Source organism: Puma concolor, chromosome A2 (genome assembly GCF_028749965.1).
Source record: "Puma concolor isolate L17-30 chromosome A2, mPumCon1.1.hap2, whole genome shotgun sequence".
In the NCBI taxonomy this organism is placed as follows: domain Eukaryota; kingdom Metazoa; phylum Chordata; class Mammalia; order Carnivora; family Felidae; genus Puma; species Puma concolor.
In genome coordinates, this window is record NC_141668.1 from 50,528,075 (window position 1) to 50,546,418 (window position 18,344).

The window sequence follows — 18,344 nt, forward strand, 5'->3', positions numbered from 1 at the left end:
AGCATTAACTCTCAGCTAATACTCGACTGAACCAGAGGCACGACCTGATGCACATGAGTAATCTCACACAATTGAAAGCCTACCATTCCACCATTCCTATTCTTCCAATCATCCATTCTTCCCTTGGATTTCAAGTTGATCAGATTTGAAACCTCAAAGGCCACATTTCAGGGCATTTTTGATCTTATGGGCCAAGTACATGCTGTGATGGGCCATTTTCATGAATATCATCTTCCATCTCACTTCCACCCCTCTAATTTGTTGTAATTGAGTGAAAGAAAAAAAGATTGGCATTCCACTTTGGAAAACCGACAAACCCAGGCACAAACGAAATAAACATGTAAAGAATAGAGAGAAAAGAATAAGAACTATACAAAACAGCCAGGGAGTTAAAATAACTGGATACATAATTTAGCTGAAATGTCCTAACAATCAAGGTAGGCACATTTGGTATCTTATCATATTTTAATTCAGTATACCTGCTTTTACTGCAAGATACTAATAGTAAAACTGGGGGAATAACTGCTTATTTTAAACAAAAAAGGCAAATGGTAATAACAGAGACATTACAGATATCTAAAGGAAGAGTTAGAATTGTACACATTGTTTGATAGGTCACCCTCTAACTCAAAAGAATACTCTTCAAACAACTACAAGTCAAGAGAAAGTTTTTCAGAATTTAAGCCCTATTTCTGTATCATCTCTGTTCAGGTGTGCAATTTACAACTACTCTACTGGAGTATAAAAATTATTGAAAATCATTGTACTGTTGGTTCAAGTAATAATTAACTGCTCTAGGCCTTGTTGGACAAGAGAATGGAACACATCCCATCTTTAGGGTCAATCATGTCAAAAGACATAAGAATATCCAACTAGTTGTGAGATTGTGATATGTATCATCGCAATCTGTGTTTGAAAAACTAACCAATTACTTTTCTTATGAAAATAACAGGTCAATGACCAGGTGATTGCTTTTTATTTTCAACTATTAAGTTATATCATTTTTTTTTAATGTTTATTTTGAGAGACAGAAAGACAAAGAGTGAGCAGAGAGGGGAGAGAGAGAATTCCAAGCAGGATCCACACTGTCAGCACAGAGCCCGATGTGAGGCTCAAACTCACGAACCTTGAGATCGTGACCTGAGCTGAAATCAAGAGTCAGATGCTCAGCTGAGCACAACTGAGCCACCCTAAATTAAATCCATTTGCATCTCTAATGAAACTACACTGTTTTATACTTATACTTCTTTTTCTTGCCTCAAGAAATTGTGCCAATTTTAATTATGTGGGTTTTTTTTTTTTAGGATAATTTATAGCACTGCTCACATCAAAGATTTCAAAATTTTGCCTAATACTACATTTCATTGAATTCCACTTTTTGGAAAAGTAACTTTAACTATTTTGTTCTATTCTCCCCTTAATCAGCATTTATCACTCCTAATTGTACTTCCAACCGCCCCCCCCCCCAAATACTGATCAATTATTTTACAATTAGATATAAATCATATAGAAACAGTTGTCAGTTGCGGCACCTGGGTGGCTCAGTTGGTTAAGCATCCAACTCTTGATCTCAGTTCAGGTTGCAACCTCGTGCAGGTGGGACTGAACCCCACGTCAAGCTCTACACTGAGCCTGGGGATTCTCTCTCCCCCTCTCCCTACTCACATGCTCTCTTTCTCTGTCAAAATAAACAAACATTAAAAAACAAAACAAAAAACACAGTGGGGTGCCTGGGTCGCTCAGTCGGTAACCAACTGCAGCTCAGGTCAGGATCTCAAGTTCATGAGTTTGAGCCCCACATGGGCACTCTGTGCTGACAGCTCAAATCCCGGAGCCTGCTTCAGATTCTGTGTCTCCTTCTCTCTCTCTGTCCCTTCCCTGCTTGTGTGCTCTCTCAGAAATAATAAATGAATAAATTTACAAAACAAAAAAACAAAAAAAAACAGTTGTCAGGAACCACCTCATCAAGTCTGGTACCAAAAAAAGCTAAAAGTATTTTAAACATTTATAACATAAAAGAAGCTGTGGAAGAAAACTGACAGGAACAGACCTATTCTCCTCTAAGTATGTATCTAAATGCTTTTTTTTTAAACAGGTAGTTTTTATTCACTTTAACTGGTTTAAGTTCTTGAAAAAGTGGAGTTTCAAGCAATATACTATCAACTCCAAACAGTGACATAAAACACAACTAACCTTATGCTCTGCTTGCAGCTGGTCACATCTCTCTTTCTCATGGTTAAGCTCTCTTTCCATTCTTCCAACTTGTTCTCGAAGTTGTGTTGTATCTTTTTCCAGGACAGCAATTAACTTTAATAGTTCTTCTTTTTCTTTCATGGTTTTCTCAATTTTCAACTATAAAACAAAAAACTCACATTGATTTTTTATAATCCTAAAATGTGATTAGTTGTTTTCCATCTCAAAAAAATAGTAAAGAAATGCACAAAAAGAACTTTTACATACGATTTACTTCATGAATCATACATGTAAATAAAAACTCATAAATCAAATTTAAACCTTCTTTGGGCAAAAAAGGAAACATTAAAAGGTATAAAATCAATAAACTTTATTATGAAGTTGCCTGCTAATCAATTTTCAAATTAGTACCAAAAACAGGGCATATTAAGTTTTCTAAGTGACTTAATTCTGGGTTTTTCTTGAGTATTTATCAAGAAGAAAATGTATACCACTTTTTTTTTTATTTAAATTCAAGTTAGTTAACATACAGTACAGTCTTAGCTTTAGTAGAACCCAGTGATTCATCTCTTATATATGACACACAGTGCTCATCCCCCAAAAGGTGCCCTCCTTAATGCCCATCACGCATTTAACCCACCCACCCCCCTAACCAGCAGCCCTCAGTTTGTTCTCCGTATTTAAGTGTCTCTTTATGGTTTACCTCCCTCTGTTTTTATCTTATTTTTCCTTCCCTTCCTCTATGTTCATCTGGTGAGTTTCTCAAATTCTACATGAGTGAAATCACATATCTATTTCATAACTCTTCTTAAATGTAAAGCTAGGAGAGATCTTTGAATGTACTAAGAACTCCCTTGTGTGTTATAGAAGACCATCACCTATGGCATTACTCTTAAAACTTTTGGTACTAAAGAATAACAGCTGCTCTATTTAGCTAAATTAAAACAAACTTTAAAAAACTGCAAATTTTAGGACAAAAATGCAGATTGTAACAATAAATTACATAATTGATTTTGGGGGGCACACTAACAGTAACTCAATTCAGCAAAACCTCCAATATTCTAAAATTACTAATTAAAGGACGTAAAATAGTAGTAAATAAAATAGTTAACTTTTCTCTTACAAGAAACAGTCTTTGATTCAAATGGGAATAATGAAGACTCAGAGGGAAAATTCTGCAAAGGAGGCATCATACATTTAGCTAAAATAAAGTTTTCTCCTGGTACACTAAATTTGTTTCTCCAGGGTCATGGAATCAAACTGATTAAACTCTAAAATGGGTCTTATGAAAGTTGGAAGAGCAGCAAATTTTTAGAATGACCCTTCTACCTCTTCCATCAGACCAAATGAAAATAACAGCAATCAAATGCCCTCAAAAAAGAAAAGTTTATTTATTCACTAAACTTCCTTTATACCTTATATTCTGAAAACCAATTTCTGGCTCTAAATTTTCTGGCAGCTTAAAAGTGAAAACATATCTTGACATGGTGCAACAGAAACATTATGAAAGAACCAATTTTCCCAGTGATACACTTAACTGGCATATACTTTTTGAAGAGTTTACTGAATGTTAAATAGAAATTTTAAAAAGGAATTCAAATTAGATAAAAATGTATACAAGTCTAATTCCTGCCTCCAATTTTGTATCTGAAATCTTCCAAGCACACAAAATAGTGAAAATTTTATAACTGACACCCATCACCTAAATTCACTGATTATTAATATTTCACCATGTTTAGCTCCATCTCCCTTTATCACTTGCTTATGTTTTTGTTTTTTGTTACAACCATTTGAAATTGCAGACATTTCACCCCTAACTACTCAGAGCAAGCATCTCCTAAAGACAGTCTCCTTTTCAACAACTACCACTATCATAAATAAGAAAATTAATAATTTTATAACATCCAATAGATAGATATTTTGGGAATAATGGTAGATAACTATGACCTATTTTTTAAAAAATCGAAAATTCAATCAAGGTTCACCTGTTAAATTAACACAAGACATAACCCTTCAATGTCAACAACAGTGCCACAAATAATATCTCATGTATTTGTACTATTTTTGTGTAGTTTTAGATAAAACCATTAAAGATTTTGATGAATGTGGAAATTCAAAATATTTATCAAAAAAATTGGGTCAGATATAAAAATATTTTATCTCAGCATTTAAGAGACAGAAATTTCAATTTTCTTTATCAAGTACCCCTTATGAGTAGGAAGAAGTGGAATAAATTGTGCGACATCCCAATTAACTTAGAGAAGGAACATAAGAGAGACACCGATGCCTGAATGTCTGTTTTTCTGCTGGACGTCCTGAAATCAGGGTGGTCTAACAAGTATTCAAAAAGCTGCAATATAAACACTAACTGCATTCTTTTTAAGAGCTGGGCTGGTTTCAGCATCTTTGACTAGCATTCAAATACCAGGCTAAAAACCTTGATCATCAGGCGGCTGTCACCACAAAATGTTTCAGTCACCCTATAAAAGTTACATTTCTTTATTTAAGATAAGAAAGGAATTTCTGGAAGGGAAAGGGAAGATATGAAGAATTCACAATAAAAAATGGTTCCTTCAGTTTGACTACCTAATGAAAGTATTGTATCTATGACCTGTTGTGTTTTTTCTCTAGCCTCAATTTTTGAAGATAAGGATATAAAATCAATAAAATCAAAGGCATAAAATATTTACATATAAAAAATATCCATCTGGGGCACTCGGGTGGCTCAGTTGGTTAAGCGTCTGACTCTTGGTTTCAGTTCAGCTCATGATCTCACAATTTGTGGGTTCGAGCCCCATGTCAGACTCTGCGCTGACAGTTCGGAGCCTGCTTCAGATTCTCTTTCTTCCCCCTCCCTCATGTGGTCTTTCTCTCTCTCTCTCAAAATAAATAAATAAACTTTAAAAATCCACCTGACTATAAAGAAAAAGCAATGACCTGCCGGATTAAACATGAATGTAAATTAACCAAAAATACATAGCGAACCAACTAAATAAGCCGTTTTTCAGAAATTCAAATGTAACATTCTGGTTTCTTAGATTTTAAAGATACTGAAAAAGATCTTAAAGTAAGAATGTTGTTCTATTTTCTCCTTCAATAATTACTAAAATTTAAGACGTAAGACATTAGACCATCTGCACAGTAAATTTCTATTAGAGCCAATGAGATGACTCCCAAATAGTCAATTAAAAGAATGTAAGAAGGCTTTCACCTTCTCTCTTTAAATTATGGTTAATCCAGGCTATTTACTTGATAAAATGAACACGGAAATCATTCTAAAAATGCTCAACCTAAGAGACAGGGATATTCCCTGATTCACCCTTCCACAGTGAAATCAATAACTGACAGGAAGATTTTTAAAGTATTCCAAAAACAACACTCTAAGTTTATTATTTAAAAACCATTTGATTTTCAGGTTATTCTTTTAAATTCTTTAAATGCCAACATGAGCCCTGTTCTTAAATTATCTATAAATCACTAGTTCACTGTTGGTACTAACCTCAAGAAGACCAGCTTTTGTGGTCACCACCAACATGTCAGAATTTCCTTCATCTTCCATAGTAAGTAACTCTTCAACTGGAGAAGAAGCCCGAAACTGGAAAGGTGTACTTGCTCCACGAATTTCACCCTTATGGGTAACATAACAGAACTGATAAAATTCTCCATCATCATTTGGAAGGTAATATCCTAAAAGAAAATTAATTAAAAAATTGATTAACTTTCCTATTATGAAATTAATGGGGTTTTTTCCCCCCATTTAACACACCTTGCCACACCTTGCCTGCTCATTCCTGACCCTGTTTAGGTTGCAGGTGGGAATATATCATATAAAGAAATCTTCCCTCAAATTTGACACTCATTCCACGAAAAGAAAGATATTGAACGGAAGGAATGTGCTGTACATGAATTGTATAAAAGAAAGGCAGATGAAGTCCACTTTTGCAGAATAAAAAATAACCTTTGGAATCACACAGCTTTATTCAGCTGTACTACTAGACATTGTAACTCAACCTCCCTGAGTCCCAGTTTCTTATCTGTAAAACAGCTATGAAGCCATCTACCTCAGAATTACAATCTATAACATATTTACACCATCTAGCCCATTATCTGATGAATAGGTTTGATATTTGTTCCTTCTTCCTTCGTCTCAACTGTTACCCCCTTTTAAGATTTGCTGGATTATCCCTGCTCAAAATTAAACTTCACCTCTTCTTCTCCAAAGCTCCCAGTATTTTTTACAGTTAAAATACATACATACATACCTACCACACTCCATAGTACTTTCAATTACCTTGCTTTATATCCTATCAAGAACTCAGAAATACTGAGGGCAAATATATAATATATATAAAAATTCTAGCATCCCCCACAATGACTTTATAAGAAGGAAGCATTCAGTGGTGGTGAAATGACTACACAAAGATCAATACATTCACCTTATCTTGAATATTCATAACTACCCAGAAATTTGTAATCACTACATCTAGTCTTTCATAACTTGAAATTTTCAACCTCATTATTATATCTACTTCACTTGATTTCCTTCTTTAAAAAAATATTTAACTCTCTTCCTAAGCAAAAAGAGAGAGGATCATTGAAAATACAAGAAAAGCCTGGGACAACTTGTGGTGCTTGCAAGAAAGAAGTTCCCAAAAAAGAATTCAAAGTGGCAGGGGGTGGAGGGAATGTCAAAAAACACACGAGCCCACCTGATGGAGCTCCCAATGGCCAAAGAAAGCTAGAATAATTTGCACAACAAAAAAGGATAGTATTAGATTTTATTCCATAGAAAAAAATAAATACCTATGAGCTTATGGGGAAAGAGACAACTACTCAACATAGTAATTCCAACTAGTAAATGTCCAAGGAATGAGCATAGAAAAGCACCATTAGTGAAACACAACAATAAAAATTGTTGCAAGCTAGGGACTCCTGGGTGGCTCAGTTGGTTAAGTGCCAGACTCTTGGTTCCAGCTCATGTCATGGTCTCACGGTTTGTGGGTTCGAGCCCTGCATCCGGCTGTCTCAGCTGACAGCACAGAGTCTGCTTGAAAATTCTCTCTGCCCCTCCCCTGCTTGAACACACTCACTCTCTCACTCTCACTCTCTCTCAAAAACATAAACACACATGAAAAAAAAAATTTTTTTAATTGTTATAGGCAAGATCTTACTGATACTAAAATTAGAGGGTGAAAATTTGAGGAAAAACAAGGTATTTCCTTAGTCTCAAACTAACTCCCCCATAGTATTCATTAATTACAAAAGGAAAAATACTAACTTTACAGTAGAGAAACCCAGCAGATACCAAGTGATCAAGATTAACAACACCAGGGCCACCTGGGTGGCTCAGTCAGTTAATCATCCAACTTCAGCTCATGATCTCAAGGCTCGTGAGTTTGAGCCCCGCATCAGGCTGTGTGCTGACAGCTCAGAGCCTGGAGCCTGCTTCAGATTCTGAGTCTCCCTCTCTCTCTCTAAAATGAATAAACGTTTTTTTAAAAAAAATTCTTTTTTTAAATTAAAAAAAAGATTAACATCACCAGGAATGAGAGAGGAACATCAAGTACTCCCTGATACAACGCACTGAAGAGTGACTATAAAACAGCACTTATACGATATTCTTCCAAAAAATGTATACCCTTAATCTAATCATGAAAAAACACCACCACACAGAAGTGCCTGGGTGGCTCAGTCAGTTCAGTGTCCTACTCTCGATTTTAGCTCAGGTCAGGATCTCACGGTTCATGAATTCCAGCTCCACATTAGGCTCTGCACTGACAGTGGGGAGCTTACTTGGGATTCTCTCTCTCCCCTCCCCCACTTGTGCACACTATCTCAAAATACATTTTAAAAAACTTAAAAAATGTGGGGCACCTGGGTGGCTCGCTCAGTCGGTTAAGTGTCCGACTTCGGCTCAGGTCGTGATCTCGCGGTCCGTGAGTTCAAGCCCCGCATCGGGCTCTGTGCTGACAGCTCAGAGCCTGGAGCCTGTTTCAGATTTTGTGTCTCCCTCTCTCTGACCCTCCCCCATTCATGCTCTGTCTCTGTCTCAAAAATAAACGTTTAAAAAATTTTTTTTTCTTAAAAAAAATGTTTTAATAAAATAAAAAATAAGATTGTAAAAGTCATGAAAGAGGACAGAATGAGGAACTGTCACAGATTGGAGGAGATAAGAAGATAGGACAATTAAATGTAATGTGGAATTTTGGATCGGATCCAGGAACAGAAAAAAGAACACTACTGGAAACAATAAAATTTAAATAAGGTTTATACTTTAGTCACTAGCAGTGCACCAATGTTAAATTCCTAATTTTTTAAATAAATGTACTATGTAAGATGTTAACATTAACGGAAGCTGGACAATGGGTACACAGAAATTCTGTGTACTATTTTTGCCACTTTACATCCAAAATTATTTCAAAATATATAGTTTAAAAATAAGGGTAGCTCTAGCAATATATTTTTAAAAGCTTTTAAAAACCCCACCCTCCTAGTATATACAACCAAATTTATTAAGCCATGGCTGAGTAACTTTGCAAATGGCCAAGAGACTTACATAAAAAGTTTAAATAGAAAAAATACATATAGTCTGACTAATCGGCTCTAGTATCGTGACATTAGAAATTCTATCAACTAGAGGCACCTAGATGGCTCAGTCGGTTAGGCATCCGACTCTCAGTTTTGGCTCAGGTCATGATCTCATGGTTCAAATGATCAAGCCCCACATCAGGCTCTCTGCTGACAACATGGAGCCTGCTTGGAATTCTCTCTCTCCCTGTCTCTGCCCCTTCCCCCACTTGTGCACATGTGCGTGCACATGCGGTCTCTCTCTCTCTCTCAAAATAAACATAAAAAAAAAAAGGCATGGACCTGTTCAAAGTTTTCTCTCCCTCTCCACCACCCACGCTGTGTCTGTCTCTCTCAAAATAAATAAATAAACTTAAAAATTCTACAAACTAGATACTCAAGGTCTGATAAATCACACAAAGGTAATCCACTAAGAAATGGTTCAAATGTTGTTTGAGATACCAGATGTAGTTATTCAGAGCTGAAATCTAAAGCTATCTAGAAAAATCTCTCATTAGGTTAATAACATTGAAAAGAAAATAGGAAAGCAATCAGTTGAATTACAACAAGAGTTCATTTGGGCAAAGAATTACATTTATATATCTGTGTTAGTTGTTTTGAGTTTTGCATTTCAAGATTCTCATGACTCATTCACAAAATGAGCAAGGTCATTTTGGATTGTGCTTAAAATCTCTTCTAGCTCTAATACTCTATGACTAAGTTTTTCATGACTATCTTGACTTTATATAACAAATGAGTTTTAGGCAGGCAGAAGCTTTTATTTCTGAATTTCAAAGTAATATTTCACCTGGTAAATTTTTAAAAGCTTGGAAAACAACTGCATTTATGCTTAGCTCCCATGAAAATGCTCTTAACTAACTGGATACTTTTCTCTTTATTTACTGCATTTTAACTTCATGGTAAACCAACCACCAGTGAAATCATTAGTCACTGTAACAAATTCATTAAGTTAACTGAAGAAAATTAATCACATTAAAAATGACTGAACATTGAGCATTCAACTCTTGTTTTCGGCTCAGGTCATGATCTCAGTTTGTGAGATCGAGCCCCACATTGGGCTCTGGAAAGACACTCACTCTTCAATGAAAAATAAGCAAAAAAACTTAAAAAAAAAATGTTTATATTTGAGAGAGCACAAGCAGGAGCGGCAGAGAGAGGGGCACACAGGATCCGAAGCAGGCTCTGCACTGACAGCAGCGAGCCCAATGTGCAGTACAAACTACAAGATCAAGACCTGAGCCGAAGTCTGACACTTAACCGACTGAGCCACCCAGGTGCCCCAAGCAAAAATAAAAATCCTTTTAAATGCCTAGATAAAATATGTATCCTACACTCATATTTATATTCTTATGACTTTTGCTAAACAAAGACACTAATTAATTCAACTTTGGTATGTTGGACATGCCTAAGTAGACCATTACAATGGAGAACAACATTTTTAATGGCATAAAAATTAAATTAAAACATTTAATTTCATCAAGTTGTGCAGTTTTCGGTTCTTACCTTGAAATGCTAATACACAATTAACTGTTGATCCTTCTATGTAATGTTCAGGCATAGGAGACCATAAAAATGTGTAATAATCACGAGCAGTACTCCATCCAACCTAAAGGAAAATAATAAGAACACAGAGATTATAAGTAGTTTAATACTAGAGTGATATAGCATATTGTCTTTTACTGCATCCTAAAATTAAAACATGGGTTGCTATGTTTACAAATTATTGGGTATTTTAACAAGCCTGTCAAATTTTTATGATTTTTATTAAGCTATAACATAGTGTTATAAAGACCTATGTAAATGCAACAGTCCAGTTTCTATTATGTATTAAAAATACAATTTGATACCCAATTTCTCAAGGAAAATCTTAGTATGCACGTGATCAAATATAACAACTCATGTTTCTCTTTATAACTTCACTATACGTTAAGTTTTTAAAACTTACTATTTTAGATCTCAAATTTCAGTGTGTTTAGATTTCCTTCTCCCCATTAACGTGGTAACTAAAACTTCACTAATCTCTCATATCAAGTCTTACCTGCAGCCAATTGGTAAATTTTGTAAAAAGGCATGTATTGCCCAGACATTAATATACACATATAGAAAACCTATGTCCCACCTATATCTAAAACATCTTCAACTTACAAAATGTCTATGTTACATATATCAGTCTATATTTTCTAGACAAACTGTACAGTGTTAAATACTGAGTATTAGAGATGTTTAAAACAAGTACACACATAATTCATTCTACTGTGCTTCACAAATACTACATTTGGGTTTTTTTTGTTGTAGCTGTTGTTTTTACAAAGTGAAGGTTTGGGATAACTGAATCAAACAAGTCTATCAGCACCATCTTTCCAACAGCATTTGTCGCTTCATAACTATCACATTTTTGGTAATTCTCACAATATTTCAAACTTTTTCATTACTATTGTATTTATTATGGTGATCTGTAAGCAGTGGTCTTCAATGTTATAATTATTTTGGAGTGTCATGAACCACAGCCATATAAAATAATGAACTTAATATGTATGTTCTGACTGCTCCACCAACTGGCCCATTACTCTCTCCCTCTCCTCAGACTTCCCTATTCCCTGAGACACGATACTGAAATCAGGCCATTTAATAAACCTACAGTGGCCTTTAAATGTTCAAGTGAAAGGAAAAGTTGCACATCTCACTCTTAAAATCAAAGAAGTGATTCAGCTTAGCAAGGAAGTATGTCAAAAGCCAAGACAAGCCAAAAGCTATGTGTCTTGCACCAAACAGCCCAATTAGGAATGCAAAGGAGAAGTGGCTGGGTGGCTCAATGCGTTGAGAGTCCAACGCAGTCGTGATCTGAGGGTTTGTGAGTTCAAGCCCTGCATCGGGCTCACTGCTATCAGTACAGAGCCCACTTCGACCCTCTATCTCCCTCTCTCTCTCCCTCTCTCTCTCTCTCTCTGCCCCTCCCCTGCTCATGCTTGCTCTCTCTCAAAAATAAAACATTTAAAAAAAAAAAAAAAGGAATGCAAAGGAAAGTTCTTGAAGGACATAAAACTACTACTCCAGGGGCACCTGGGTGGCTCAATCAGTTGAACATCCGACTTCAGCTCAGGTCATCATCTCCCACTCCTTGAGTTTGAGCCCCCGTGGGGCCCTGTGCTGACAGCTCAGAGCCTGAAGCCTGCTTTGGATTCTGTCTCCCTCTCTCTCTGCCCCTCCCCCACTCATGCTCTGTCTCTCTCTCTCTCAAAAATGAATGTTAAAAAAAAAAAAAAAGTACTACTCCAGTGAACACATGAATGGTAAGAAAGCCAAACAGCCTAATTGCTCATATGGAGAAAGTTTTAGTGGTCTGGATAGAAGATCAAACACCACCACAACACTATCTCAAGCCAAAGCCTAATCTAGAGCAAGGCCCTATCCTATCTTCAATTCCATTAAGGCTGAGAGAAGTAAGGAAAGTGCAGAAAAAAAACTAGCAAAAGTTGGGTCAGGAGATTTAAGGAAAGAAATGTCTCCATAATATAAAGCACAAAGCAAAGCAGCAAATGTTAATGTAGAAGCTATAATAAGTTATCCAGAAGACATAGCTAAGATATTTAATGAAGGTGGCTACACTAAACAACAGATTTTCAATGTAGATGAAACAGCCTTTATATTGAAAGAAGGAGCCATCTAGGGCTTCAGAGCTAGAGAGAAAAGTCAATGCCTGGCTTCAAAGCTTCAAAGGACAGGCCAACTTTCTTGTTAAGGGCCGATGCAGCTGGTAATTTTAAGTTGAAGCCAATTCTCATTTACCGTCTCAAAATTTCTAGAATTATGCTAAATCTACTCTGCTTATGCTTTATAAATGGAGCAAAGCCTGTACGATGGCACATCTGTCCGTAACATGGTTTACTAAATAATTTTAAGCCCACTATTGAGACCTACTGCTCAGAAAAAAAGATTCCTTTCAAAATCCTGCTCACTCACAAAGCAGCTGTTCACTCAAGACCTCTGATGAAGATATACAAGGTTAATGTTGTTTTCATGCCTGCTAACACAACATCCATTCTACAGCCCATGGATCAAGAGGAATTTCAACTTTCAAGTCTTATTACTCAAGAAATACATTCTGTAAGGCTATAGCTGCCATAGCGATTCCTCTGATGGATCTGGAAAACCTTCTAGAAAGAATTCACGATTCTAAAACGTTATTCATGGGAACAGCTCAAAACATAAACAGGAGCTTGAAGAAGCTGATTCCAACCCTCACGGCTGACTTGGAGGGTTCAAGACTTCAGTGGAAACAGTAACTACAGATGTGGCGGAAACAGGAAAACTAGATGTAAAGCCTGAAGATGTGACTGAATTGCTGCAATCTGATGATAAAACTTGAGTGGGTGAGGATTTGCGTCTTATGGAGGAGCAAAGAATGTGTTCTTGAGATGGTGCAGACTGTTGAAATGACAACAAAGGATTTAGAATATTATAGGAACTTAGTTTATAAAACAGCAGTAGCGTTTCAGAGGATTGACTCCAGATCTGGAAAAACGTCCTACTGTGGGTAAAATGCTACCAAACAGCATTCACTGCATGCTACACAAAAACTGTGAAAGGAAGAGTCAATGCATGTGACCAACTTCACTGGTTTTTTTTTTTTTTGGTTTTTTTTTTAAGCAAACTCCACTCCCCAGTATGGGGCTCAAACTCACAACCCCAAGATCAAGAGTCACATGCTCCACCAACTGAGCCATCCACGTGCCCCTTTTGTTGTCTTATTTTAAGAAATTGCCACAGCCACCCCAACCTTCAGCAACCATCACCCTGACCAGTCAGCAGCCATGAATCATCAAGGCATAACCAGCAAAAATATTATAAATCACTGAAAGCTCAGATGATGGTTAACATTTTAGCATAAAGTATTTTTTAGTTAAGATATACATCATTTTTTTTAGACATAATGCTATTACGCACTTAACAGACTACAATACAGTGTAAACATATCTTTATATGTGCTGGGAAACCAAAGAAAATCATGACTTACTTCACTGTAGTGACCTGGAACCCAACCAAGCTATGCCTATACTAGATATCTATTTGCAGGTAATATAAGAAATTATGCCTCATCCACAGGGTTAGATTATACATATGTTCTATAATTCTGATAAACCTAGGATTATAGATTACAGAACACTGAAACTAGAAGAATATTAGCAATCTTTAGTCTCTCAAGGAATGTTTTCAAACTGTAGGTCACAATCCAGTAAGAAGTGGTAATATCAATTTAGTGGTTCACAGCCCTATTTATTTTTTAATTATACAGAATTAGAAGTATGAGTGCATGAAGGCTAAATTACACTTCCTGAAAATTTATTTCCAGTGTATTTGCGTACAAGTCTTTGCTAGGTCAAATCACATTTCTTTCTTTCTGTATGTCACAGTCAAGAAAACCATTTGAAAACATTTGAAAGATGCTATTCGTCTCTATAGATGAGAAGTTTGAGTAATCCATGATGATCTACTTCACTTAAAGGCTGCTATTTTTTCTCTCAGAACTGTTAGAAGAATGAGATTAGATGATGAACATAAAAGCAACACCCAACAGAGTGCCTGACCCACGGTAAGCACTCCATAAACGGTAGTTTTTGCAAGCACAGTATATTACAGTGACTAAGACCACAGGAAGTTCAGGTCAGACTGCCAGAAAGAGCACTTACTAGCTATATGACTTCAGACAAGTTATTCTGTTCCCTCCTCTTTAAAATGGAGATGATGGTAACAATCTCAAAGGGCTGTGTATTAAATAATTCCCATAAAGCAATCAGCACAGAGCTGAGCACACTGGTATTCATTAAATGTTACCATTCATTAATACCCAAGGACACAGAGCCTATTAGGGACAGTGATCTTGATTTTATGATGCTCTCTCCCCTCACTTTAGATCCCCCAATGCTTCACCATCTCCTAAAAAAGAGCCCATCTGAAGTTCTTCCCCCAACAGATACACCTGGTACAAATCAAAGCTTGTATTCTTTGTCTCCATTTACTGATCTTGAAAGAAACACTTATCTAGAGCGAAGGAAGGAAGGAAGGAAGGAAGGAAGGAAGGAAGGAAGGAAGGAAGGAAGGAAGGAAGGAAGGAAGGAAGGAAGCTCCCTAAGTGAACAGGCTCTACCTGGACCAGGTAGTCAAGAGAAGGAAAAACAGTGTGCCATTTAACTTCTGAATGACTGACACACAAAACTGCAAACATCACAATTACAGGTATCTGATTCAAGTGGCACTGGGAATAGCAGTTAACAGAGACTTACTGAATGTTTGTTTTGTAGTAAGTATTATCATCTTACAAATTAAGAAACTAGTAAAAGGCTAGGAAATAGCAGAGTTAGGATTTGAACGTAAAGTTTAAACTCTTAACCACCAGGACACTACTCACTCCTTTCCTGGCAAGATATGTAATACTTTCATACCTTCTGAAATTCCACCACTTTCAACACTGAGTCGGTAACCACATAATTCTTAAAAGAAGTGCAGTTGACAAAAGAGAAACAGCAAAGAGCGAAAGCTCTGTTTGTAGCTAAGAAAAACAAAATGGGAGAAATGAGATCCATTATCATATAAGAAAAATATGTGTAACAAAAGAGATGTTGAGTGGTTTGGTCTTTGCTGTGTTTTCTCCAAGTGAATCACAATAGCTCAGGCTATTCCTTATTGGTTGCCTACACTGGTAACTTAGAAAGTCTATCTAACATTTTGCTTTCCTTTACTGCCTCTATGTCTGGGCAACTCTTCTCAAGAGAAGTAGCTGACAGTGCTACGAGATGTCACAGGTATCCCCTGCTGAGACCACTGAGGAGACGGTCAAGATGCAACCCAGAGTATAAAGTATAAAACTGTATTTTAAACTCCTTTTGAGTAAGAAACACTGAACAATGGATCTTAGGTCACTCTGGAAGGGCCATGTCAGGCATACATAAAAAAATAAATGTAGGGGCGCCTGGGTGGCTCAGTCGGTTAAGCAACTGACCTCAGCTCAGGTCGTGATCTCGTGGTTTCTGGGTTCAAGCCCCGCGTCGGGCTCTGTGCTGACAGCTAAGAGCCTGGAGCCTGCTTCGGATGCTGTGTCTCCCTTTCTCTCTGCTCTGCCCCTACTTGTTCTGTCTCTCTCTGTCTCTCAAAAATAAGTAAAAGTTAAAAAAAAAAATTTTTTTAATAATAAATAAATAAATGTAAAAGTCTCTCTATCTGGAAAGATACAAAGTACAGGCTCCTTTAGGATAGGTATGGCTTGCACCTAAACTCATGTGAAAATACAGCAGAGCAGGTCACAATGGAAAAAACACAGTACACCTCTGGAAATTATGTACAAGTGCATAAGAACAGTAAATATCTAATTTAAAAAGTCAGACAACAAAGTGTCCAAGTCACAGCTTGTTTTTATTTTCCTGGTCACGTGGTTAAAACATGATTGGAATTCAGATTTCACAACTCAGACTACAGATTTCAATCCCTTAAAATGCAAGGGAATTTGCCTTTTAGTCTACTAACAGCAAATGGAAAGAAAATACATTTAGAATTGATAACAGCAATTTTAAAACAATGAAAAATGACAACAACAACAACAACTTAGAACAAAGGAACAAAGTTCCCATGACTGTCAAAACACTTTGCTTCTAAGAGCTGCACTTGAATCAAGTTAAGAGGGCATATCTATACTAAGGAAGGAACCAAAGCAACCGTTATTGCACATAGTTTAGTTTGAGGAATTACCAAAGTACTGGGCATAATTCTTCTACTAATGCAACAGCAAAACAAAAGCATAAAAAGGAAAAGAAACAAGGATAACATGGAAGGAAAAAAAACCACAAATGTTTTCCCTTTATTCTTTTTAAACTGATTTATTTATTTTGAGAGAGAGACAGAGCAAGCAGGGGAGGGGCAGAGAAAGAGGGAGAGAATCCCAAGCAAGCTCTGCACTGTCAGCACCAAGCCGGATGCAGGGCTCGAACTCAAGAAACCGTGAGATCATGACTTGAGCCGAAACCAAGAGTGGGCACTTAACCGACTGAGTCACCCAGGTGCCCATGTTTTCCCTTTAAATAGGATTAACATTTCAGAAAAATATGTTGGATGAGAAGCACGGACAATAAAGGAAATTCTGAGACGGAACGTAAAGATCAGAAGGACATCAAGATTACCTAGTAAAACTAAGATATTAATAAATTCTGGAGAAACCTTAACACAACAAAAGACAAACATTAGGGACAGCATACAAAGAGCACTTGTAAAGTGAGAAACAGACTCAGAGGGACTGATTTTAGGGGAGAGGTAAAGGAAGACAGACTTAAGAGTTGGGAGTAAGAAAGGCACTGAAAATAAATTTGTTAGTTACATATGGATAAATATATAATCTACAAAATAGTATAAAATGAGCCTATGGATGTTTAAAAGCTAGAAAAATATACACCAAACTTAACAACAGGTATTTCTGGGGAAGGTGGGGGTACAATGGATAAGGACATGCATTTTCTTTCTTTTGTATATTCTGTAGTTTCCCAAAATCACTTATAAGAATAAAGATCCTCCCTTTTTAAAAGAAAAAGAACTCCAAAAATGCCTAAATATACATGAGAAAGTAATGCTGATTGTAAAATAGAAGTATCAACCAGTATAAACGTCCCTCCATAAGACAAAACGTTACAAAGCTACTTATATTAAGAAAGTGACAGGGGCACCCAGGTGGCTCAGTTGGTTCAGCTCAGGTCATGATCTTAGGATTTGTGAGTTTGAGCCCCTCATCAGGCTCTGTGCTGATGGCTCGGAACCTAGAATCTGCTTCAGATTCTGTGTCTCCCTCTCTCTCTGCCCCTCTCCTGCTTACACTCTGTCTCCCAAAAATAAATAAAAACATTTTAAAAATTAAAAAAACAAGAAGAAAAAGATAAAGAAAGGGACTATCAGGGTGCCTGTCTGGTGTGGTTGGTGGAGTATGCAACTCTTTACTCAGGACCGTGGGTTTGAACCCCATGCTGGATATAGATTAAAATCTTTAAAAATCTGTCAAAAAATCTTGTAAAGAAGTGATTATAATCCTAAGTGAAAAAATTCAGGGCATAAAAAAGGGCATGCAATATTATTCAAACTACTTTCAAATATATGCAATAGAAAAAGTGAAAGTCTTCCTTTAATTAAAAAAAGACTGGAAGGAAATACTTAAACATTAATAGTATTAGCCACTGTTATTAGACAGGAATATAGCTGGGCAAGAAGACTGCTGATCATCTTAATTTTTTTAATACTTTATTCCAAGTTTTCTAACATTATGATTATTTTACAATTATTTTATTTTTAGGAGAATACTTTTTAAAAACAAAAATGAGACAAGGTTCAAGGGAGACCAAAGCAGAAAAGCAGAAAAAGCAAAAAGAAGAGAATATGAAAAGGAAGTATGAGAAGGAAAGGAGAAACAAGGAAAAATAAACAAAAGCTTGAAACAAGATATTCATGCATAAAAATCACTGCTCAGGTTCACTGTCCACGCCAGGAAATTAAGGGTTTTTTTTTTTTTTTAACCTGGTTGGCAGTGTGATGCG

At 36.4% G+C, this 18,344-nt stretch overlaps 1 protein-coding gene across 2 annotated transcripts in view; it reads right to left on the reverse strand.

The window, feature by feature from the left end:
* TAX1BP1 (Tax1 binding protein 1) overlaps positions 1-18,344 on the reverse strand; it is a 90,942-nt gene that overhangs the window by 57,705 nt on the left and 14,893 nt on the right. For both annotated transcript variants that reach the window (XM_086693713.1, XM_086693707.1), the window contains exons 3-5: positions 10,285-10,387; positions 5,693-5,880; positions 2,194-2,352 (exon numbers count right to left, since the gene is read on the reverse strand). In XM_086693713.1, the coding sequence (XP_086549839.1) occupies positions 2,194-2,352; positions 5,693-5,880; positions 10,285-10,387 (450 nt within the window). The remainder of the gene's footprint in view (positions 1-2,193; positions 2,353-5,692; positions 5,881-10,284; positions 10,388-18,344) is intronic.